This window comes from Candoia aspera, chromosome 16 (assembly GCF_035149785.1).
Source record: "Candoia aspera isolate rCanAsp1 chromosome 16, rCanAsp1.hap2, whole genome shotgun sequence".
Taxonomy (NCBI): Eukaryota; Metazoa; Chordata; class Lepidosauria; order Squamata; family Boidae; genus Candoia; species Candoia aspera.
In genome coordinates this window covers 2787223-2812248 of record NC_086168.1, presented here as the reverse complement: position 1 = coordinate 2812248, position 25026 = coordinate 2787223, and the positions used below count along the sequence as shown (strand labels likewise).

Sequence of the window (25026 nt, the reverse complement as noted above, 5' to 3'; positions counted from 1 at the left end):
GGGACATCGTACATCCTTGTCTTATTCCTTGTTTCCCCCCCACCCCTCGTAACCTTATCAATAAATTATGTATGAAAAAATAATTCTATAGGGAAAACACATTGCATTGTTTTGGGTTTTAGAAGACATATATTGCATCCAAAGAATTTAAGGGCGGGATCAAATCCGAAGGTGCACCCATCAGATTCACGTCCCACAGCACATCTAAGTGACTGAAGATACCAAGATTCAAATCCCCGCTGGAGATACAGTATTACATGGGATGATTTGAGGCAAGTTACTGTTACAGGGTGAGTAGGTAGAATAAAAGGAGAAGACATGTCCAAGACCACTTGGAGCTCTTTGAATTGATGTAAATGCGGTTAATAATGACCACTGACACCAAAGGGCCTTCTTCTTAGGATCCTGGAGGCCATGTGTATCCAAAAAGGCTCGTAGCTGTTAGTAGCTGTACTATGGGTTAATATAGCCACTTCTTTTAAAAAGTTTTGTAAAGTGATAACCATCACTGTAACATGTTCCTGAACATTCCACCATTCATCTTCATGGAATCACCCACCTGTCATGCGTAATTTTGTATGCTTCTAACCTGTCCTATCAGACTCATATTTATTTATCAAATTTGTATGACTCCTGGGCAGCTTGCAACAACTAAAACAAGGAAACTGCCTTTTCCAGCTCTCTGGTGCCTGTTTTAATGGCGTGAAAAGTTTAAAGGTGCCACAAGACTCTTTTTGCTGCGAAATTTGGTGACACTTGTCATGCGACTGCAAGGGCCGCCTTAACTTGCCCCTGCTTTAATTAGCCATGCTAATGAAAATCTGTTAATTTTCACACTGCAGGTGTTTTGCTAAGGAAATGTGAGAATTCAAGAAAATGGAATACAACTAGAAGGAATAATACGGTATCCTCTGTGTGATACATGCGTGGTGCTAACAATGATTAGGTGTGCTATTATTTATTTAATGTATTTATTAGACTTACCTGGCAACCAAATTATAAAGCCTCAAGGTGGTTTATTATGCCACTGATACAGCAAGCAAAGGAGCATTGGAGCCATGTGTATTTTAATTATTCAGAGTTTTCCTTTGCTTTCCATCATAAGGTGCTCCTCACTTAACGACCAAAATTGGGACCAGAATTTTGGTTGCTAAGTGAAGCAGTCATTAAGCAAATCCAACCTGATTTAATGACCTTTTGTGGTGGTGGTTAAGCGAATCACCACGATTGTTAAGCGAACCATGTGGTCGGTAAGTGAATCACGCGGTTCCCCATTGATTTTGCTTGCCAGAAGCCAGCCGAGAAAGTCAGAAATGGCGATCACGGGATGCTGTGATGGTCATAAATGTGAACCGTTGCCAAGCACCCGAATTGGGATCGTGTGACTGTAGGGACGTTGCAACAGTTGTAAGTGCAAAGACCAGTCGTAAGTTGATTTTTCCAGCCCTGTTGTAAGTCTGAACCATCACTAAATGAATGGTTGTTAAACAAGGACTACCTGTACTAGTTCAGGTATCCTAATGTATCATAAAAGCAGTAAAGAACGACAGGCCAGCAATAAAACTCTTTGAACCAAGGGGCAATAAAACCATCATTAAAAAATGAGGCATAAAAAATTCCGCTCTGAAAGTGCCCAAAATCTCCCCGAGGAAGACGGTATTGCGCTGTGGCAGGTGGCCAAAGCCAGAGGCCAGGTTCCCTTTCTCCAGGAGGGCATTTCAGAGCATAGGAATGCTGCTGAGACGGGAGGAGCCATTGCCCTTGTGCGCTTCTTAAAACAGTCTGGGGTTTCTTTTCATTTCTAGGGATGATACGAACGGGTGAGGCACTTCCAGCCATGAGAGAGAGGGTCCCTGTGTTCGAAGGCCATGGGAAGCTGTGGAGATCCTTTGCTCGCAGGGCGTAACCGGCTGACCGCCGCCATGCTGAACAAACCAGTCCTTGTGGAATCGCTGGCCGTGTTTGCCATTGTGCTCTGCGTGCACAGCGTGGTCTGGGACCGGTTCTCGTGGTCCGCTCTTGTCCTCGCCATCCAAGCCTTTTACATCCAGTTTAAGTGGGACCACCTCCTTCGCCTGGGCGGGGCGGTCTTCCGGTTCCGGACCACGGCCAACAGCGGCCTCCTCCCCTCCTGCATGGTTATCCCGCTGCTGGGCATTGTGATGAAGGAAAAGTGCCGAGAGGCCGGCATTGTGTATTTTGAGCGCCTGGGCATCATCGTGGCCTCCACGGGCATGGTCATCGCCCTCTTCCTCTCAGTGGTCGCCTTGGGCCTCACCAAACCGGTGCCAACCAACACCTGTGTGCTCTCCGGGGTCGCTGGCACGCTGGTCGTCTACACCATGAAGCATTCCTTGACCGTCTCCGAAGTGATCGAAGTGCTGGAGGTGTTGCTCATTTTTGTCTATCTCAGCATGATCTTGTTGTACCTCTTACCCCGGTGTTTCACCCCTGGGGAGGCCCTGCTGATCCTCGCCGGCCTCAGCTTCATCCTCAACCAGCTCATCAAGCGCTCGCTGAACGCCAGCGAGAACCGAGGGAGTCCCGTGGACTTCTTTCTCCTGGTCGTGGTGGTGGGAGTGGTCCTCCTGGGCCTCTCCTTCACAGTTCTGTTCTTCTTCATGGATCCCGGAACCTGGATCTCCTCCGTGTTTTTCCACGTGATGACCGCCGTCCTGAGCCTCGGCGTCATCATGCCTTGGCTCTACCGTATGATCCGGAGGAATCCCGCGATGTGGCTCTTCCAGTTCCTCTCCCAGACCCAGACCCGAGTCCGCCTCCTCGCCTACTGGACGCTCCTGGCCACGTTGGCGTGCGCTGTGGTTGTCTATCAAAACATCAAGCGGTCCTCGGGTTCTAAAAAACACCAGGCTTCCACCATCACCCGGAAATACTTCCATTTCATCGTGGTGGCCACCTACGTCCCAGGGCTGATCTACGACCGTCAGCTATTGCACGTGGCCGCCGTCATCTGCCTGGCCGTCTTTGTTCTTCTTGAGTACATCCGCTACTTCACCATCAAGCCCTTCGGACACATGCTCAGGCACTCGCTCTCCCTGTTCTTGGACGAGCGAGACAGCGGGCCGCTGATCTTGACTCACATCTACCTTCTCCTTGGGATGTCCTTCCCGGTGTGGCTGTTGCCAAGGCCGTGCGCCCCCAAAGGTACGTTGACTGGGGCAGGAGCCTTGGCCCCCTACTCTGGGGTTCTGGCTGTGGGCATTGGGGACTCGGTGGCCTCTATCTTTGGGACCACGCTGGGGGAAGTCAAATGGCCAGGAACCAAGAAGACCTTCGAAGGAACAATGTCAGCCATATTTGCAGAAATCATTGCGGTGGCCCTGATTGTGATCTTTGACGGCACTGTGGATCTCAACGCCAGCTACCCCTGGATCTTGGTCTCTATTACCCTGGTGTCATTTTTGGAAGCCTGCACCACCCAGGTGGACAATTTGCTCCTGCCTCTCTACCTCCAGATACTGCTGATGATTTAGGGACCATTTGGGGAGAATATTTCTCCTCTGGAGGTTGGTCAGATACATCCGTGCTGTGTTTCATTTGTGTCTTTGGCTCAGGGTGGCAAAAAGCGATCGCGCGGCGTGTCCCTGTGAACGACTGCATGTTGATTATGTAGGACTGAAATATAATGTGGCTGTTCTCCATGGACCGTTTTGTCACTGCTTCTCCAATATAATGCATAGCAAATTGATGATGACGATGACAACGATGCTGTCCGTTCAGTTGTGTCCGATTCTTGGCGATTCCATGGACCAGCTCTCTCCACTTTTTCCGATCGTGTATGGCTTCTTATAGTTGTTTAATGCTCTGGCTGGTGTCGACTTTGATGGTGTCCGGCCACTGAGTTTTTCGGCGGCCTCGTTTCCTTTTACCCCTGGCCATTCCGAGCATAACTGCCTTTCCAGCGAGTCTGATCGCATGACATGGCTGAAATAAGTAAGGCGGAGTTTTGTGATTTTGCCCACCACGTAGCAAATTGGGGGCTCTCGAATTGAGGGGGGGCAGTCCCCAGGTTTTGTTTTTTTTAAAGCAGGTTAGAAGGGGTTTGTTCAAGTGGCCAGAGGTGCTGGACTAGAAGCCAGGAGACCCCAAGTTCTAGCCCTGCTTCAGGCAGAAAGCCAGCTGGGTGACTTTGGGCCGGTCCCTCTCCTCTCAGCCCTTGGAAGGAGGAGGTTAGGCAGACAGTGTTTGAAAATGCTGCCAAGGGATTTGCCCAGGCAGTTGCCTGGAGTCAAGACTGGCTCGAAGGGACAAATTAAAAATAATGGGGGGGGGGGTCAGAATTTTTGAAAGCTGAACAGGCTGGTGCAGACAAAGAAGGGAGTAAAGCCCCAAATGATTTGAGGGAGATGGTTACATCTGTGTGATGGCTTAACCCACGATTGAATAATTTTTAATTTTTCTGACCACCTGGGGAGCACGATCAGGGTTATGACATCAACAAAGTGGGGCATTTTTTTAACTCTTCAGAGGCTATACAGGTAGTCCTTGCTTAACAACCACAGTTGGGACTGGAATTTCAGCCCCTATGCAAGGCAGTCATTAAGCAAGGCCTCATGTGACTGGACCCAATTTTATGATCATTTTTACTGTGTTCATTAAGCAAATCAATGATTCCCTATTGATTTGGCTTGTCGGAAGCCGACTGGGAAGGTCGCAAATAGCAATCACATGACCACAGGACACTGCAACCAGTTATAAATGCGAGCCGGTTGCCAAGTGCTCAAATTGCGATCATGTGACTGTGGGAGGTGCAATGGTCGTAACTTGGAGGAGGGGTCATAAGTAACTTCTTTTAGCCCTGTCATGTCTCCGAGCCATTGTTAAATGGTCATTAAGCGAGGACTATCTGTAAGAAGCAAAATGGGAGCCATTAGAGGTTTTAGGCACCCATTTTGCCATCAACCCCCCCAAATGCTCCCCCAAGCCAAACACAGCCCCACCTATTCCAAGGATGCTGGGGACCATAAAGAGGGGGTTTGGGGGATCTTTTCTCCAGCTAGCCCAAACTGCGAACTCAGACCATCTTCTCATAACCCAAACCAGAAATTACAGGAAAATCAAGGATATTTCTAAAAGGGCAATAATAGAAATTCATTCCATGCTGCTGAAGTATGAGATGTTCTTACGGAGATGTAGTCCATTGTGGGTACGTGATCCCAGTCAGTATTTTATCGCATTTCTCTCTTGCCCTTCCCATCACAAGCCAGAAGCAGGGCTCTTTCCCCGCGTGCCTCCTTTCTCTTCACAACGTCCCTACGTGGGTCACTGCTGAGCGAAAACTAGAGTCTGCCTTTCCCCAGCCAGGATCTGAGGCTCTCAGCCCCACACCACGCTGTTTTTTTAAGCCCCCACTCTCGCTCCCAAATGGACTCGGCAGATTCCGAGATGACATGAAGCCGTAAGTAGAAATCCCCCTGCTACAGACTTAGATCTGAAGAGCAGCGCCATCCCCCGCCGGTCTCCGAAAGGTGCGGCGGTCCCTAAGCAGAGGTTCCAGGTTTTAGCTGCACGTGTACAGAGATGGGAAAGGCAATTCTGGAGTTGGCTGGAGCCTGAAATCCATAAGAAAAATTACTCAATGGGTCTGCAAAAAATGCATTTTGTATGAGGAGACCAGCCGCCCTCTCCTTCCCTAAGCTGGCTTCTTCCAGCTGTGGGGACGGTAACTTCTAGCGTTGCCAGCTGTGCTGGCCGGAGTTCTGCAAGTTGGAACTCCCAAAACATCTGGGGGCTGGCTGGGCCAAGCTGCCACTTACCTCCACCAGGTTCACCCCTTGCCCGAAGCTCGAATGAACTACAGATTATTTGAGTTTGCGCCCCTCCCAGACCCACGAACCACAATGTCCGGGTTTGAAGCCACCTCACGCTTTGCTCATTGGGGCTTCTTGGCTTCCCCTGAGTCAGTTGTTTGCTTACCGTAGACAAGCATTTTTCAGTTCTCAGAACCCACGTCGGAGACGGTTCCCACCTCACCCGCCAAGCACCTTCTGGCAAAGCAGGGCTGGTTTCCAAGCTCACGTGCAAGCAAGCCAACTGGGATGTGGGAGAGCCTTGGCAGGGTGGCAGCCGCCCTGGCGTGTCCCTGCCCATCGCAAGTCCCTCCCGCCCGTCTCATTCCACCTACCAGTTCTCGGCGCTCCAAACAGCGTCCTTGTCCTCCATCAGATGGAAGGTGTAAACCTCGCGGGATTCTTCGGAAGAGTTTGCTTCACTTTTGTGCACCACCTCACCATGGATAAGGACCAAGCCCCCTGATTCGCCGTTAAAAAAGTGAAACGCACCGTCTAACCAGGAGTACCAAACATTTGAAAGTTTATTTCTCCTCGCTCAGCTCCTAACCCAATTTGTCCTGTGCTTGGCGGATTGACTACCTGCTGGTCCTTAGCGAACATTTGTTATGTTGGGTGTTCCCACTTTTTCTTGCAATCCTCTCCATTTCCACTTGCCAGAGGCCCTCCCTACATTTGTCCTAGCTTTGCATTTTAAAAGCAAAGGAATCGTTCTGATAAAATGCCAGCTTACGCTTATGGATGGCCCTGCAAAAAAAAGAAAAGAAAAATCACAGCTGTGGCCCAGGGTGGAGGGGCAAAGGTCCAGAGTCCCTTGTTTGCAGCCTTACAGCCCTTTCCACCTGCAGCCGCTGAAAAAAGAGGCTTGACTGGTTTTGTTTTAGAAAAACAAAATCCCACCTCGCCCAGTTGGCATCATCCTCAGCATTCTGTTCGTTTTCACCCTCTAAATAAGTAAATGAGTCAACAAGTAAATGACTCTAAGTAATGCACAAACCCATCTGCTGAAAGGGTGCCCACGGATGCTGCAGCATTTGCAGCCACATCGTAAAAGAAAAAGGAGAGTGAAAAAGAAAAGAATGCGGCTTTTTTCCCCTTTTTTGCAAAGAAGCCACTGAGCACCGGAGAAGCCAACGCCTAATTTTACGGAAAGTAGCCCGTTTTTCAGAGCTGTCAAAATTAGGTGGACCCTTCTGGCAGCAGGTGGACCTTCCAAAATGTTTTACAGGCAGTCCTCAACTTACGACCACAATTGAGACTGGAACTTCCATTGTTAAGTGAGGCGGTTGTTAACTGAGTCACACCCAATTTTATGACCTTTTTTGCCACAATTGTTAATTGAATCACTGCGGTTGTTAAGTGAATCCAGCTTCCCCCATTGACTTTGCTTGTTGGAAGCTGGCTGGGAAGGTTACAAATGGCAATCACGAGACGCCGAGATGCTGCAACTGTTGTAAGTGCGAGCCACTTGCCAAGCACCTGAATTTTGATCACGTGACCACAGGGACGCTGCAGCAGTTGTAAGTGCGAGGACCTGTCATAAGTCACTTTTTTCAGTGCCATCATAACTTTGAACGGTCGCTAAATGAATATTCATAAGTCGACTACCTGTATTTATTTATTAGAAACATATACTGCTTTTCCCAGCAGGGGGCAGCGCATGGCAGATTTTGGCTGATCTAGGAAAAAACTAGGAGTCAGAGCTGAGTAGGGCTTGGATGTGAGAACACCCAAAAATTTTGCAATCAGAAACTTGCAAGTCTGAAAGTACAATTCTCCCGCCACCTCCTTTACAGCCCGAGAAACTAGGGAGGGTCCCTCCTGAGCCTCTTTCTCCCCCCATTATGCAGCTGTGGGCTCTGCCCTCTCTTACCCGGCCGTTCCCTTGGCAGCGTCTCTTCGCCCCGTCTCCCAAGGCCTTTCCCACGTACCATTACAATACTTCATACTAGCTTATCTTTAATCATCATTTTGCTTTCTTCCATTCAATTGGGGAAAAGGCCTGGATTTAAACGGTGGGGTCTAAATGATGGAATTGTGGGCCCCCCCCCTCCTATATCAGGTTGAAATTTGGAATGTTTGCCTCAGTCCTGCCCCCAAAATTACGCTTTCCCTTTCGGGGGGAAGAGAAACAACGTCCCTCCCACGCTTATTCTTGCCCACCTGGGCTGCTCAGCAGCGTCGTTTTACCTTTGCCCACGGGCACAGGGACAAACTGGCGGTTGTCATACTCCTGCTTGGTGCCGACGAAATCGGTGCAAGGGACTGTGCCAGGGGGAGCTCGGGCCATCCTCCGCGTGATGCCAGCTGGAAGGCAGATCGGCAGGTGAGCTGTGGGGGCTCCCTTTGATTTTATTAATTAATTAACTTTACTGGTTGCATTTATATGCCACCTGGCGCTCAGCAGCTCTGGGCAGTTTCAACCAGGCACCCAATAGTTTGGCTCCTCTCATCCTGACGCCAGGGCTTAAAATCTTAAGCTGCTGTGCTTAATTCTTCTTACTCACTTGGATTCTGTTAGAAGTGGAAGGGACCCGCGAGGCCATCCAGTCTAACCTGCTCAGTGCAGGAATCCCAATGAATGTGCCCCATACTAGCGATTGGCTAGCCTTTGTCTGAACCCATCCAGCAAAGGGGAGGCCGCCCCCTCTCTGGGGTGCTGATTTCAGTTAGGAGTTTCTATATTCAACTTGACACTGAAATCCCTGATCCTGGGTCCTAAACTCTGGAACAAGAGAGAACAAGCCTTGACTATTTTCTGCGTTAAGTCCTTTCAAAAATTCGAGGAGGGTTATATCCTTGGTCCTCTCTCCTCAAGGCCCAACATAAAATTTGGTTTCTAGTCCTCATTGCCCCTTTTTGGAACTTCCTTTAAATACGGCACCCAGAATTGGAGAACAAGGTTAAGGAACAGTTTCACTGCAGGTAGCCCTCGCTTAACAACCACAATTGGGACCAGAATTTCAGTTGCTAAGTAAAGCAGTCATTACGTGAATCCGATACGATTTTACAACCTTTTTTGTGGCAGTCATTAAGCAAATCACGTGCATTCAGTGAACCACATGGTCATTAAGTGAACCATGCGGTTCCCCATTGGTTTTGCTTGAAAGAAGCCAGCCAGGAAGGTCGAAAATGGCAATCATGTGACCATGGGATGCTGCGACGGTCATAAATGTGAACCGGTTGCCAAGTGCCAAATCACGTCATGTGACTGCGGGGATGCTGTGACAGTCATCAGTGTGAGGACTGGTCGTAAATTGTTTTTTTCAGCACCGTCGTAAGTCTGAACCATCATTAAACGAATGGTTGTTAAGTGAGGACTACCTGTAATTCAGAAAAAAGTGGAAGCTACTTTCTGTGATCTGAGCCCCCCCCCCCCGCCCCGATATGCCAGCCTTGGACAAGTAAGTTAAACCAAGCAAGGAATTCTACTGTACCTGGTTCTCTCCTGTTACAGCCACCCTACTCATCTTTCAGAGTTATTAGCCGCCTTGGCTGTGGATGATGGGAATTAAAAGCATGGTTCACCCACATCAACTCAGCCATGGAAGGGTTGGCCTGCTCTGCTCCAGCATGTTGCACAGCCCAGCTTAGTCCACAAGTTTTGGCGGAACAAGCCGTGATGTGTGAACTGGATCCCAGGTTAACACCTGGGAGGGAAGCTGAGGAAAGCGGCTGATTGTAATTATCTATCTATTTTCTGTCTATCATCTACTGTATCATCCATCAATCCTCCCTCTCATTCCAAAAAATCATGATAACAGAAGCAAGAAGACACAGAGGCCTTCCGCTTGTCTTACTTGTGTGTGAACCGGGAATGAACCATAAACAGCTGTTCTCTGGCGTGGCATTTTCCAGAGCAATCCAGAGACCCATAACTTTGCCCAAAGGTTTTGTGTGCAAAAAAGTGGCGTCCTGATGCGGTGTCACTGAAGGGAGCCGAGAAGACACGTTTAGGTGCAATGCATTCAACCCTAACTGGCCGTTTGCACCCCTGGCAGATCGTGGCTTGCAAATGCCAGCAGCTGGGTTCAGACAATCCTAAACCACAGACAAATCTATATATATTCTACATAACCCACCCAGTCCTTCTTGATTGCTATCGGGTAGAAAACTGATTAATAAATAAACAACCAAACCACATTGTGTATAGTGTAAACCCTTGATACCTTACTAATTTAGGTGCAATGCTAATTAAGGATTACTCTAATAGTAACTTTGACCAAATTGTTGGTGTCGATAGTTTGTAAAATACCCACACTTTTCTATGTTGTCAAGTTTATACAGGTAGTCCCCCCTTAATGACCATTTGTTTAGGGACTGTTCAGATGATGGCACTGGCAAAACGACCATTGCAGTGTCCTGAGGTCACGTGATCGCCATTTTTGACCTTCCCAGCCACCTTCCAGCAAGAAAAATCAGCAGGGAACTGTGATTCGCTTAACAACCATGTGATCCGCTTAACAATCATGTGATTCATTTAACGGCCACCACAAAAAAAGGTAAAATCGGGTCAGATTTGCTTAACGGCCGCATCACTTAGAGACCAAAATTCCGGTCCCAACTGTGGTTGTTAAGCGAGGACTACCTGTAAGTCCCTCCTTGGGGGAGGAGATGGGTAGTGATAAAATTTGATAAAATAAATGTTAAATCTTACATTTTTCATATTTTAAATATGTAATTTTTGAAGCCATTATTATCTATAATTGTCATAGTTCATAATCCTATTAGTTAAAGTAGTATTTATTAAATTATTTTCATATAAATGTTTGGGGGTCGATGAACAGTCTGACACTTCATGGGGGGGTCGATGAGCTGAAGTGTTTGGGGCCCCCTGCTCTAGGGAGATCATCTAATCTTGCCGGTCACTTCACAGTGTCTGTGTGGCCTGGATGAGGTCAGCCTTGGTGTCCTGGAAGCAAAGGAGCCAAGCCCTGGTTTCAGGGTGACAAGCGTCCTGCTTTTTGTAAAAGTGCCACGTTGGGCCATCTAGGGAAGGAGGGTGGACTTTTCACTGCCTGAAATTTCTTACATGGCTAAGCCACCCAGACGCCCCCGCTCGGGGGCTCACTCCCATTCCGGCAAGGGACGATGGGAGTTGAAATCCAACATCTCCAGGGCAGCACAATGGGAAAAGGTTGCATGAAACCTCATACAGCAGGAAACTCACCTTCTCCGCCAATGCCGGGTTGCTGTAAAACAAGAGAAATAAAAGACCATCAAACCCGAAGGGGAAAATAATGATTTTTTAAAATGTCATTCATTGCAGTAGCAGTGGGCTCCTGGATCTGGGGAAGGGGTTGGACGAGACGCTCTCCAAGGTCCCTTCCAAGCCTTCCATTCTAGGATTCTAAGTAGTGGGGTCCCGCAGTGGGCAGGGGGGTGGACTAGATGATCTCTGAGGTGCCTCCCAACCGGAACCTTCTATGGGTCACCCAGCTATTTATTTTTAAAAAGGGCTAGGTTAACATACCTTGAAGATGTACATGCTTTGCACCACCACGGGGTTCTGAAGGCCCAATTTTCTGACCAAGCCCTGTGGAATACCCCAGAATTGAAAGGCATCTTAATTTTCTGCATCTTCCCTTGTAGCCTGACAAGACATTTCCTCCAACATTTCACAAATTAAAGCAGGGTTAAAACTGGCAACCCTTTTTCCCTCTCGCTCAGAGACTGGCAACCAACATTGGTTAAGCGATCAGTTCTTTTAACCATGGTTTGTTAACTAAATCATTGTGGCAGTACCAGCCTTAAATCACACTGTAAAAGCCCCAGTAGCTGGGCGTATCCTTTGCGCACAGTTCAATGTGGCTTGTTTGGCTTGATTCTGATTGTGTATGTGGAGCAAATTGAAGCTTTTAAATCATGATTTATGCCCAGTGAGGGTCCAGCCTCCTTGGCTCACAGTTAGAAATTCTGAACAAGCCATTGGGGGAGAGGGGTGGTAATATAAATCTAATAAATAAATATCTTAAATCATGATTAAAACTCATAAAGCTACCTTTTATTTCAAGACCCATCTCCTGTTGACTCTGAAATTTAACTTCCAGAGTCCTGAGAAGGACAAATTTGAGGAAGAACAAGATTGTTTCTGAACAAGATTTAGGTTATCCCAGTTTTTTGACATAGTGCAACATACTAAGCTGAAACATAGTTAATTCATTTGTGGGTCTGTGTTGAGCAAATACAGCAGCACCATAAGAAGCTTGAGACTTTTGACCCAAGTTTGATTTGTAGATTCCATGAACCCAAAGATGTCACGTGCAACCTACAACCCTGGATTTCCTGGTGGTCTCCCATCCAACAGGTCTGATCCTGCTTAGCTTTTCTAAAGATGAGTGGAGATGGCCCGTTATGGTCCTGGAGGCTCCCCACCAAAGGTAAAACCAGGGGTGGTGCTGAATGCAGAGCTGCTGAAAAGGAACAGGTGCCAAAAGTCCTACCAAGGCAGTGCAAAGAGTGGTTAGAGCACTGGAGGGAGATGGCAGAGACTGGGTTCAATTCCCCACTTCCTTGTGAAATTCTGAACTAGCTGTGTATTAATCGTATCTGGATCTTTCATTGTCTGATTTCTGACATGTTAGCTCATTTTAATATTAAGTGTGTGTGTGTGTGTGATATACAACAATGGTAATGCAATTAATAACATGATTATAAACAATATATATTATATCAAATGTAATTATATTTATAATAAATATATAATAATACATCAGTGGCCATGTAGTCAACACAAATTATATAAAACACATCAGTGATCATACAATCAACATACAGTATAATTATATATACATATATTTATATAACCTAATATAGAGATTACATTTATATACTGTATAACATATGCATAAATGTAATATATATAATTTATATATATACAGTATATATTTACATCTCTCTATATATAAATATATGTATATATGTAAAAATACATCAGTGGTCATGCAATCAACCTATTATATACACATATATTTATATATCATAATATAGAGATTACATTGTTATATATAATATGATATGTATTATTATACATAATGTATTTATACAAATAAATTACATGTATATATAATACAAGCATGGTCATTCAATATTGACAATATCAACATATGCCTACAGTTATAGAATTTAAGGTTACATAGATTACATTATAATATATATTATTATATATGCTGTAATTTATCTATTTAAATAAATTATATCTAATCATACAACAGTGGTTATACAATCTGTGTTTGTGGGTGTGGACACATGTATGGATTGTATTACCACCGTTGTAATTAAATTATTTTAATTTTTGTTCCATTTCATTTTCATCTGTCATAAAAACCTTTTTGTTACTAAAACCAGCCCCAGCATGCCATTCCTTGCATGATGATGTGCAGGCCTCTTGACCTACTTCACAGGGTTGTTGTGAAGGAGCACATGACCAGGGAGGCAGAGCCAACACCTGCCAGTTTTGTCTCGGGGGCTTTATAACCAAGGAAAGGAGGGCAAGATTTTGCTCTGCCTGCAACAGCCCTGCAGTGTTGGCTAGGGTTCGACTCACCTGCACCTTGGCCGCGTGGGTCATTTGCTTGAAGACAGGATCGTGGGCGTGCAATGCTAGAAATAATCACCATCATGATACCGATGCAAGAATAATTTTGATTACAGTAGCACAAATTGAATAAATGAACTAACTATCATAGGTGCTGCTTATGTTAATTCATATTGAAAGAGAGAATTTTAAATAACAGAGGGAATCATGGGCATGAAAAGAGAGGCGGTTCAGCAAAGGTGGGGTCGAGCAGCATTGGCGTACCACAATCCCCAACAGCACCAGCCAGCGTGGCCAAAGATTCAGAATGATGGGAATTATCGTCTGACATAAAAGAGAAGGAGGCTTTCTGGGGGGGAGGCTCAGGCCCACAGTGAGGGGTCCCCCCTCCCCAATTTCTGTCCCTTCAAAGCCCCCCAGCAGTGGCTTTTGAGCTGTGCTGCTGAGGGGTGACAAAGGGGCTTGAGGACTGAATGTGCCTGTGAGCTGCATGCAATTTATTTGGAATTAATTTGGAGTCAATGTAATTCAATTAAATTCAGTGCTACATTAAAATAAGCTTGGCTTGGATGTACTCCTGTCTGGCATGCACAGACCGTTGGTGAAGCTAGAAGGTGGTTTCACCAAACCCATCATTCCTGGTTTTAAGGTAAGTGCGCACATGTGTATATCAGTGTGCCAGGTGTAACATGAATCTCCTGAGCACAGAGGTGAGGATTAAGAAGCATTGGTGCCCACGAGCACCACACTGACTATCTATCCCTGCTTAACAAAGACATTGCCCCCCAGCTATAGCTAAAATCATGCCTTAAAACAGCAGCTAAGTGCTCATTTGCCCTGCTAGATGGCAGCACTGAGCCAGTCTCAGCTGATCTCACAAAGTTAAACGGTTGGATCTGATTAGAACATGGGACCACCAGGAAATCCCACAGCTAAGCTGGAAAGTCAGAAAAAAATCTAGAAGAAGGCAATCAGAAACTATGTACAGTTGCCAAGGAAAAAAAACTTTTATTTAGTGAGGGCTTTCTGGAAAAAAAAATCTGGGAAAAAATCCTGTCCTGGGAATACTCGCCATCCAGCTGCTGACTGATTTTCTGGGAGGGCCAGTCTGCCATCTAAAGGAGCCTTTAAGTTTTGTTATGTGTTTATTCAGAAATTAATTGCACAGAATTCAGCCAAATGGATTGCAGTGCAAACCCACTGAAGGGCCCACATTTCTGTGACTCGATTCTGGTAAATTTAACCCAGTCTCTCTATTTCTTTCCAAGTTGCATTAATTGTTTCTTAAGGAAATGGATTCCTGAGTAGTCTGTTACTTACCATGACCAATTTTGTTGATAGATTTCTCCTTTGGGACAAGAAAATTCCCTACAAATTAAAAATGCTGGATTTAAAAGAAACCCAAAAAATAGATTTGATATAACATTAGTGCCAAGATGCTTTGGGTACAGCAGGCTGAAACTTCCCAGCAGAAAAACTGGAGATGGAGTTCAATCCATGATGGTTTAATGTAGCATATTGTGCAAACAAACCCAACTATTGTAGCAAAAAAAATCACCATGGTTTGCACCCAGTCAGGGGTGTCCACCGGGTATGGTCAAAAAAGTGAAGAAGGCTACCACATTCGACCCTTGCTGTTTTTTAGGTGCATTGCATTTTAGGTGCATTGCATTTAAAAAACAGGAGGAGCTTCAATCATATCCTTGTGGCTGACTTTTTTATCATACCCTACAGACACCCCTGAAGCCAGGAAAGAGCAGTTTATTCAATAATCCAGGGTTAAAAACATGGCTTAGTGCATGTGTGAACGAGGTCATCAAGGCAGGCTGCTGGTCTGCCCATCTCCAAATTGTTTGTTCTGGCAGCATCTTTTTCTAGATGCAAACTATTTTCTCCCGGACATTTCGATTTCCCAATATCTCAACAGAAGTCCAGAGAGAATCTTCAGGCATCTCTCTTCTGCCAACCTCATAGTGACTGAGAAAAATTAATGAACAATTAGCTCTGAGATGCTACAGGTCCTACAAAAACCAACCCAAATCCCTTGCCCCACCACTTCAAACAAACACGGAAAGAAAATAAATTGGTTGTATTCCTCTCCTTCACATATTTACTTAACGTTGAATATGTTTGGTTATATGTCCCCCAAAATCCAAGCAGTTCCTATAAGGAGGAGCTGCAAACCTGCTGACCACCATTCTCCTTGAAAGATTTGAAGACCCAGAGTGAAGAGGCTCAGATGGCTCCAAATGGAGCAATGACCTGGCCACAACCTCCATAATACCACCATTTTTTTAAGAAAGTCAATTTTATTATAATTTAAAATACAACTCAACAGAGCCAGAAATAACTTTCTCATATGGCTGATATTATGGGATTCAGGAGGCTGAGAGGTGATCATCCATATTAAAAACTTTCTTTCATAGATTTATTACAAAGTTGAATGAGATGAGGTTGAAGAGACACTTCACATACGAAGGCCATAAATGCATCCACACATTTCACTAAGTCATGGTTTGGTTTAACCAATTTGTGGTTGAAAACAAACACAACTGGTTGAGTTTATGCATCTCCTGAGCTTTAATTGGCAGGGTTCCCACCATTTATTAATCAAAACCAACCAAAATACATTTTGTTTAGTGCAAAATTGCTGACCTAAATTACCATTAACTGTGTTTCTCACACTCAAGCACCCTCCCATTTAAAGAGAAAAATGGTACCTTTTTTGTCAAAGACACCTTTTTCAAAAAAGAATCTGATTTTGTCTCCACTGGTGAGAAAATATTCGGCGGAGCCCTGTCAGAAACCAGATCAAAAGGCAAATGTTAGCCTCAGAATCTTGGGATCTTTGGACTCGTAGCTGTTTGGCGGTGAAATTAAAGCCATTCTGAAATCAAATATCTGCATTCAGCCACAAAGACCTTAAAGGGCAGCTTAAATTCCAAAACATAAAAGAGATCAGTGGGGTTGGCCAATGGTTTTTATCTAGGATTGATCGAAGGCAGGGCGCGCGTGGGTTTTGGGTTTTGACACTGACTGCTTGCCTTTATTTTTGTACAGAATAAGGACTTTGGGGTTTCGATTGTGCCTTTAGCTCCCATTGAACAATGTTTCTGATCACCATCGGTGACCAGAATCTCCACAGAAGCGACGAATGGATGATGGAGAAGGAATTATTTGCTCCAATTATTGTCTTCTTCTCCATAGATTTCTAGGCTAGCTATGATAGTTCAGCAGAAGTTATTCAGAAGCCAGGCATGGTCCTACCAAATAATTTGGATAAACCAACTTCTCGTTCTTGCTTATTCTTACACCTTTGATAAGCCAATGGATGAAATAATTAACGGTCTTCAGGAGAGGAATTCTGTTTTGTTATTTGATGCCAGGCTGCTGTGTCCATGTAGCCCATCAGGAGTCGAGTAAGACTTGAGAACTTATTTACTCCCTGTTTACAAGTTTAACAGATGATACCGGTGGTGGTGGTGGTGATACCACTGGAGTCTGCACCATGATTTTAAGATATAAGATGAAATATTTCTGATTCCGCTATATGTCCTTGGACCAGCTCACACACGTATCCCTCTAGAAATGTTTGCTCTCTTTAATAATCATTTTAAAATTACGTATTTCTATTCCAGTACTCTAAAGGCATTTTATTCTTTAATAGAATGCATTCAATACCATTCTTTCATTTTTAAACCCAGTATACCTGCACCTTTTCTTGCAAGAGAAGTCAGCATGTGAAAAAGAAGACATGGTGCATGGTGAAAAACATTTTTTTTAAATAAAAAGCACCAAAGAAATAGACTTAAGAAAGGAAGATATTTGAAGCTGAATCCTGGTTTGTTGAATAATTCAGAACTGGCTGGTTCCCTCGACCGGCTAAGCCCGAATCTCTGGTTTACAAACCACCCCAGTCGAAGCTATACCGAACAAACCGTGTGGTGGCTTGATGCAAGTCGTGAACTGAACCGACAAGCACCATCTCAGCTTCCCTACCTGGGCCTGGAGCTGTTCCATCTCCTTGGTTGAAAACTCGGTGCGGCAGTGGGGTGGCACGTCCATAGAGGCAACTATGTTTCGGATCTGGGCCCTCATTGCATCACATTCTTCCGGGCTGAAAAACCGTTCAAGGACCAAGAAGCCGTCCTGGTGGAACTAGAGAAGAAGGTGATAGAGACATTAGACCAGTGTTTCTCAACCTTGGCCACTTTAAGATGGGTGGACTTCAACTCCCAGAATTCCCTAGCCAGCCATGGGGAATTCTGGGAGTTGAAGTCCAGACATCTGAAAGCAGCCAAGGTTGAGAAACACTGCATTAGACACAGTTCCCAGTGTCTGGCAGCCACCTAGTCCAGTCCCAACCTGAGATTCCCAAGTGGTTTAGGCTGAACCTCCGAGTTTGATCCCATTGGAGAAGCCCATCCTTGTCCTCTGGTCCAGCACGTGCATTATTGAACTTAGTCTTCCCCCAGAAGACTAGCCTAGAACTCCTTTGGGTTCACAAGACATCCACCCAGTCCCAACCTGAGATTCCCAAGTGGTTAGGCTGAACCTCCGAGTCTGATCCCTTTGGAGAAGCCCATCCTTGTCCTCTGGTCCAGCACGTGCATTATTGAACTTAGTCTTCCCCCAGAAGACTAGCCTAGAACTCCTTTGGGTTCACAAGACATCCAAGAGCTCATTGTTAGGACATCATCATCAAAGGAAGTGAGGACATCTGGCCCATTTCCATCTTTCCCTTGCTAGCATATTGTTTCGCACAGACTGCATGAGAACTAACTTTCCTGGTTAAGGCTTCACGCTTCTCTGCAAAAGATGAAGATAAAAGATCTCAGTTGAGACCGAACAGATGGTCAGCCCAGTTTTTGTATTCCCCGAGCCATCCGCTGGTCCATTTGGCTCAAATGCCCACCAATCTGGAGGCAGCAGGTTAGGGAAAGATGAGAAAGTTAGGGGGATCTGCAAGATATCTTCTAACCTAGCTTTTAACAGTCATAAAGGAGGCGGTTTTGGAGAAATCGTGCATTTATCTGAAAAGAAGAGAACTTAGAATTTAAGTCAAAGTCAAAGTTTGGTCCCCCCAAATTGGAACATTAGGTGGAATAAATTAGTATGTTCCTTTGCCACATTCTCAGCAAGTCTAAGATGACCATCCCATTTTAAAAGTGCATTATTTAGGAAAAGCCTAGCTTTCCGAATCTGAATTTGAATCTGTTAGCTGCCCAACTGTAGTGGACTCTGGGCAGTGTACAAAACTAGAGAAAACATCAAATCAGATGGACAGCCCAGATTAAAATAATCTTATAAACAGCAAAATAAAACAAAATAAAACAGGGGCCCTAGAAAAATAATAACACATCAATTCCAGGCTGGGACCACACATGGTTTTTAGGTACATGAAATGACTGTGGCTCATCAACCAGAAAACTATGAATTTTCCAGTTGCATTAAAACACAACGGGCTCCTTTGTGGTTGAATAGGGTTGTGCAAAGCTGGGCTGTGTGTTTTTGCTTATGATTCGGTGTATTTGGTGAACACAGAAAGTTAATTTAATTAGCAAACCAGAGTAAATTGAACTTTAACCATGCAGAAATACAGCTGCCGTTGCATTAGGCTTTTTAATGGAGGGATCATAATTTCGACTTTTACTATTTTAAAACAGGCATTTAGGAATTGCAAAGCTGTAGGAGATAAAATGGAAATGGAAATTAAAAAAAAAAATTGTAGAAAACAAGAATACAGGTCGGTATCAGTTAATGTGGTTAAAGAATCCATGAAATGGTCACATGATTCGAATTCACACTCTTCAAAGTGATATTTCTATGGAAAATAGGATAATGGGTCCCAGCCCGATGGAAACAAAGAAGGAAAAGTTTTAAACATACTTTTTTATATGTATATTTTAATGAAATATTACAGTAAAGGATAAAAAGAATATACTTATAATTTAAATTTATGGTTCACAAAGTCACAGAGTAGTTAGAGAAAGCAAAATAGAACTCCAGAGCCTCTAAATATCATTCCTAAAGGTAACAAAAACGTCTTTTTAAACACTTGTATTGTTTTCCTCTAACAGAACCTTCCTTTTCTCCATTTTGCACCCGCGAAGATCAGCAGCGTCTAAACCCCCAGCCACAATGCGCATGCGCCAGCCTCAGTTGTACACCGCTCGCCTCACATTCGCTGGATGTCGGGTCCCCTTCGATGAGAGCTGGTCTCAAATTACAATTTGCACTAAATCAAATATTGCTTTATTCGCACGAATCACGACCTGCCTATAACGAACAGCTTCTGCATTGCAGCAAGAAAACAAGCGGGATGCATTTTTGAAATGGTCAGAAGGACTCAGAGGAAGCATGGTGTTTAAGAGTGAGATGTGAAGCCAACTGACTTTCTAATTTGGGGTTCAGCTGAAGAGAAAGCTAGGAAGTTCTGTTGCAGGTGAGCGAAGTTATTGTGACGAAACCGTGAGGGATTTACCGTTTTCCTGCGGCTTAGAGGTGCCTGCTGATTTTCATTCAGGTTTGATTCGTCCATCAAAGCCTGCGCAATGGTTTGCCGGTGCCCTACATCCGTCCAGCAAAATGATTGGCTCGAGAAAGTGAGCTTAACCAGACCCTCAGCTCCCTTCTGCCGAGAAGGCTTTGATCAGACAAACGTACAATTTAATCAAACTTGGCAGCGGAGATGGGCGTAGCAATGCTTGTTTCCAGCCCTCTCTTTTAAAACCTTCCCAGGAAACTGATGAGACGCCTCTGTCTCATTTAAAGAGCCGGTGGGTGGGTGGCCCTTTATAGAAACCAAGATTGGCTCCAGTATAGAAACCAAGATTGGCTCCAGTAGATTTTGGACTTAGTGGTGACCGAGAAAGAGAAAGGCTGCAAAGACCAATTGTCCTGTATGTAAAACAGTGTTTCTCACCCTTGGCAACTTTAAGACCGGTGGACTTCAACTCCCAGGATTCCCCAGCCAGCATAGTTGGCTGCCTGGGGAATTCTGGGTGTTGAAGTCCACCCAAGTTGAGAAACACTCATCTAAAATGTTCGGTTTCAGCAAGGCAGATGAGGGAAAGGCAGAAAGGCAGGAAAAGGCAGAAAACAGAGGTCACGCTTTCAACAAAACGTTGCTGGCCCCCAGGGCTGAAGGTGCGAATCGTATGAAGAATTCACTCCCACCCTTCCCACATCCTGGTGGGTTTTATTTCTCGGCTCCCATCTCTTCTTACCTTAGAAAGCTGCTCTGGGGTGACAGGTGCCATTGACGTTACAAGCGTCCCTTATGAAAGAAAGCGTTTGCCGTGTCCAGTTCACTGGGCGTCCAGGATTCAATCTTCCCGACCGCTAAGCCGTGGAGGTCAACCCAGCATCACATGATAAACTGCAAAGGAGAGACAACCGCACGGCCCCGATCAATTCAGGAGGCCCCTGCGACGGACTTTGGCCTTTCGCATTCGCCCCGTTGCAGAGAATCCAGCAGATCTGGCTTTGATTAATCCTGGACATAGAACAAGGCGGTGGAGTTTTTGCCCCTAAGCGGAAAAGATTTCTACTCTTTTTCGGGTCATAAAAATAACTCAGTGAACTTTGCAACAATTCTGTAATCAATCCCTTACTCTATATTAAACCAAGATCACATTATTTCTATAAATCATACCATTGGCACATTATAAAAATCACTAAGTATAGTGGTTCCCTCCCCTTGTATTAAAAGAAAAAAGAATATGCCTCCTAATCAACTTCCCCCCAAAGATAACATTTGTTTAATTATTTCCTTCCTACTACTATTCTATACATTCCTGTCTACTATAATAAAAATCAAACTAAAAAACGTATAAATTGTCTACCGTTAATAATACAGCAATTTTAATAATCTTAATCATTAATCATATCAAACCCAAAACCAGACATTTTTTTTATTATACTCTGATAATCTTAATCCATATGATGATTCATGCTAAGCATTTGTTGCACAACTTCCCTGATTTTCTTGGTCTGTTTATTGAGGTGATACCTTCTGAAATTGTACCTTTGTTTTAAATAAATAAAGAGGTGTTGAAAAAGAAAAACAAATCTTGGACCAGAGGTCCATCAGAGGTGACTTGTAACTCTCCCAACATTTCAGCAATTATTAAATCGGCATTTTTACACAGCAATCTAGGGTTGTCTTCATTTAACAGGGAAGCAGCTATAAAATTTTTGCCTTTTTATATGCTTTGAATCGACCTCTATGTTTTATTGGGAAGGTTTTCCAACCTGCTTGTCACTCTGCTTAGCTTCCTTTTTATTTTCTTGTCTTTCTTTTTATCATCTTATTTTATTTCCTTAGTCACTGAAAGTCATAAAGACAGGCTACTATCAAGATGTGGAGAAAAAACAAAACAGCATCAGAGATGTAACCAACGTTGTTGTTTAAATCCTGCCTTTTCCACAATACATAAAGGAGATCTTGTGTGTGTTTAAAAAGTACAGACAGCAGCCTGAGCATTCCACTGGCCAACATTTTTTTTTCGAATGGTAGAACCAACCCAGCGATTAAATTCATTGGCAAAAGCATAAATCAAGGACTTGAAAGAACTTCCTGAAATAAAATACTTTGGCTTAGCTGATGTGCAAATTCAGCCGTTGCGATGCATACACCACACTTTAGAGATTAGTGTGTTTCATAGGCCTAAGGAATTGTGGTTTATTCAGTAACTTGATTGTATAAACCATAATTTACCAAGAAGGCAAATAGAGGTATATTCTGCTTTCTTCTCTATCTTCACCTTCACAGCCCCCAAATGTGCACCTTGTACAATTAAGGATGTTATTCCCACCAACCATTTCTCCCTTTAAACATGTTTTTTCCCCCCAGAAGCCCTCAAGATGCATTGCACTGCAGTCCCCATAATCCTCAGCCAGTCCAGCCCCATTAAAGAGGTTTTAGAATTAACCTCTTTAATTCCCCTAAGAGGAATTAAAGACACTGCAGTTTGACACGGCTGGGGAGATCTGCTCTGGGCAGATGGGATCAAGAATCCTTTTGAATATCGTAGGATATGATTCCCAAAGTTTTCTTCGGAATGCAGCCTGGTTTCATTCCTGCAGGTTTTAAATATCCTAAACAGCCTGCTGGTTTTGAAATGGGACCGTTTCCATGTTCACAGGTTGCACAATACAATTCTCAAGGCTGCAGGGACCTTGGGAAAATCACCAGAGCGATTCGTTGCATTTACACCTACTCAGGTTATGGATTACCAAATCAATTAGTTACCCAAATTAATTCCACTCCAGGGTCTACGCAATGCGCCCAACCAGAAACTGAACATGCTGGCAGGGTTTTCCTGGCCCCATAATTAGCTTGCCACGGCTTAGCCTAGGGCATGGAGACAGATAGCTGAACCAGGAGATTTTACTGACAAAGCATAATCTGATAATTGGCTAGCGCACATAAAAAAAGATGATGAACATGTTGCCTCCAGAATAGTTAGCCCATCCCTAAATTGCAAGACTCAAGTTGATGCATTGACAGGACAGCACATTTCTAATAGCTCAACGATGGGGAAAATGGATTTCCATCTCTGTTGATCTCTAGAATGGCGTTCCTCAACCTTGGCTACTTTAAGATGTGTGGACTTCAACTGCCAGAATTCCCCAGCCAGCCATGCTGGCTGGGGAATTCTGGGAGTTGGAGTCCACACATCTTAAAGCAGCCAAGGTTGAGAAATGCTTGTTTAGTGTATTGTGAGTGCAGAAATGTTATGCAACCCAAACGCCACCATCCACAACTAAAATGTTCAAAACAGGCTGGCGTGCGTGGGGGGGAAACCAAGGACTCCCCAGATTTGCAGAAACGCAAGAAACCAAGATGGGAGGAATATTATCCCCCCTCCCTCAAGAAATAGATCTAGGAGGACGGTGTAAGCTATGTGGGCTTAGTGCTGAAAGGTCCAGCACCCCAAACACGACAATCCCATGCTGCAACTTTCTATTGCAGATCCATTATCCCACCCACCAGCCTTTCTCCTCCAACTTTTATGCAAAAGCACTGCAGGTTAACACAAGATCTGCTTTTGCCACGCCTCTGATTTCTCTTTATTAAGGAAAAAAGAAGAAGAGTGTCATCCAGGCGTTCGGAACGACAGAGCCCATCAACCCAACCACTGACCTGGCGAACAGCCGTGGACGGTGGAAGCAGGATTTGAAAGAACGACGTTGGCTGTTCAGGTCTCCCTGCGTCTTGGACACTAAGTTTGAGTCAACAACACCCCCTGCCCCAGGGAGTTTGCAAGCTCAGGGAAGCAGTTTACAATTGCTTGGTTGGCTGGGGATGATGGGAGCTGGAGTGCAGCACCCCCCAAGGCTGGGCAAGGCCTTTCTCTGCCACGTCCCAGGCAGCTGCTGATTGGCTGCCTGCATTCCCCAAAGACTCAGGAGCACGGAGTGCCACACTGTGTCTTGGTAAAGAGAGGCAAAGCCAAGCTCATTGATCAATTCTCTTTCTCAGAAGCCCGGTCACCTCAATCGCATCTCTGCAGGAAGCCGATTTTGGTAAGCCGGTCGTCATCGCCCTGCTGCGGATCTTCCAGGCAAGAGAGAAGGCAAAAAAGAGGGCAGAACCAGCGTGGAGATGGGAGAGTTCAACGCTGGGACTTGCTTTTCTGCATTCCGGCAGCTGAGATGGGGAAATAGCTGGGAGTGAGGAACCCAGTCCGCCGTGTGGTTTTTTTCCCTAGAGTTAACAGCTTTTCTGTTGCTGCTGCTGCTGTTTTAACTCAGTCCTTGTCAGCTGTCCAAGGGAGACCAGGATAGGAAACCAAAGTCATGCATGCTAATACGACTTTTATTATAAGGTTATAGGAATAGGATCTTGCAAGCCTGAATGTGCTTCCCCCCACCCTCCCTTTATCTTTGTGAAAACTAGGGAGGGTGTTGTCTGAAACACTTCCTCCAATTACAGTTCTGGATGGAGTCAGCCCTTCATAGTAGACCAGACTAGGAAACCAAAGTCATGGAAGCCAATACTACTTTTATTGTAAAGCTATTTTCCCCAATTACTTTAACATGATGGCGCAGTGTGGTTTTCTTCTCCAATCAGTTGGCAACCTTAGAATTGACTCTTCTTTGCTGGGCTCCACCCTTCGCACGAAGCAGTGGTTTGTTTAACCATCCTTTGCCAAACCCACTGGAAAAGGAGGGTTTACAATCAGCATCAAACCCCCAAACCAGGGTTCACACAGCAGAGGCTTGGCGCCTGTCCCACAAGGCAAAAATTAATGATCACAATACGGCCTGGGGTGTGTCTCCTTTAATTTTCCTTTAAAAAGATTTTTCAGTTAAAGATGGAAAAGAATTGCAATGCAGAGAAACTAAGCAGGATCTTTATTTGCAAAGAACTTAAAAACAGGGAGCTTTCCCTGGAAGCTTTCCCACCAGCTGAGAAAAAGGACAAAAATCAGATTGGTAAATGTCAATCATCCTGTTTGTGGATAGACGATTGATCACGTGTGATGTTTAGGGACGGCACCACCCTCCCTGCAGCTCCCTTTTTGTGACAGCACCTGCAACAGGCTTACTCCCCCAATCTGCTGGTCCCCAGGGTTGTCTTTTCCTGCCCGGATGCGTTCTGCATCGGCACGTTGGAGAATGTTAATTCTGACTTGAGGCCTGCCATCTTATCTCACAAGGTTGTTGTTG

At 44.8% G+C, this 25026-nt stretch overlaps 2 protein-coding genes across 5 annotated transcripts; one reads left to right on the top strand and one right to left on the bottom strand.

The window, feature by feature from the left end:
• Positions 1 to 664: 664 nt before the first annotated feature.
• Positions 665 to 3658, top strand: DOLK (dolichol kinase). 2 transcript variants are annotated; one of them, XM_063316534.1, is made up of 2 exons: positions 665 to 946; positions 1806 to 3658. In XM_063316534.1, exon 2 carries the CDS (start codon positions 1869 to 1871, stop codon positions 3492 to 3494), a length of 1626 nt encoding a protein of 541 aa, XP_063172604.1. In that variant the 5' UTR covers positions 665 to 946; positions 1806 to 1868; the 3' UTR covers positions 3495 to 3658. The 2 variants fall into 2 exon arrangements, with proteins under 2 accessions (XP_063172604.1, XP_063172603.1); XM_063316533.1 differs by having other exon boundaries at positions 1292 to 3658.
• A 1429-nt stretch (positions 3659 to 5087) lies between these two features.
• On the bottom strand, positions 5088 to 20722 carry PHYHD1 (phytanoyl-CoA dioxygenase domain containing 1). Of its 3 annotated transcripts, XM_063316535.1 has the most exons (11): positions 20577 to 20722; positions 17347 to 17505; positions 16068 to 16143; positions 14668 to 14715; positions 13357 to 13412; positions 11284 to 11346; positions 10981 to 11002; positions 9611 to 9739; positions 8001 to 8117; positions 6146 to 6272; positions 5088 to 5573 (listed from the first exon to the last, which is right to left on the bottom strand). In XM_063316535.1, the coding sequence occupies exons 1-11, from the start codon at positions 20607 to 20609 to the stop codon at positions 5522 to 5524; spliced, it is 882 nt and encodes a 293-aa protein (XP_063172605.1). In that variant the 5' UTR covers positions 20610 to 20722; the 3' UTR covers positions 5088 to 5521. The 3 variants fall into 3 exon arrangements, with proteins under 3 accessions (XP_063172605.1, XP_063172607.1, XP_063172606.1); XM_063316537.1 differs by lacking the exon at positions 9611 to 9739; XM_063316536.1 differs by lacking the exons at positions 5088 to 5573; positions 6146 to 6272 and adding an exon at positions 6304 to 6557.
• Positions 20723 to 25026: the final 4304 nt, after the last annotated feature.

What these genes read in the sequence shown, in the direction of transcription:
- DOLK (XM_063316534.1), top strand. Translation starts at nt 1,869, where the DNA reads ATGGGAAGCTGTGGAGATCCTTTGCTCGCAGGGCGTAACCGGCTGACC.
- PHYHD1 (XM_063316535.1), bottom strand. Translation starts at nt 20,609, where the DNA reads ATGGCACCTGTCACCCCAGAGCAGCTTTCTAAG. An exon ending in AAAGCATGTACATCTTCAAG is followed by an intron (nt 11,003 to 11,283) that starts GTATGTTAACCT and finishes CTTGTTTTACAG; the next exon opens with CAACCCGGCATTGGCGGAGA. An exon ending in CATTCCCGGTTCACACACAA is followed by an intron (nt 8,118 to 9,610) that starts GTAAGACAAGCG and finishes TCTGCCTTCCAG; the next exon opens with CTGGCATCACGCGGAGGATG.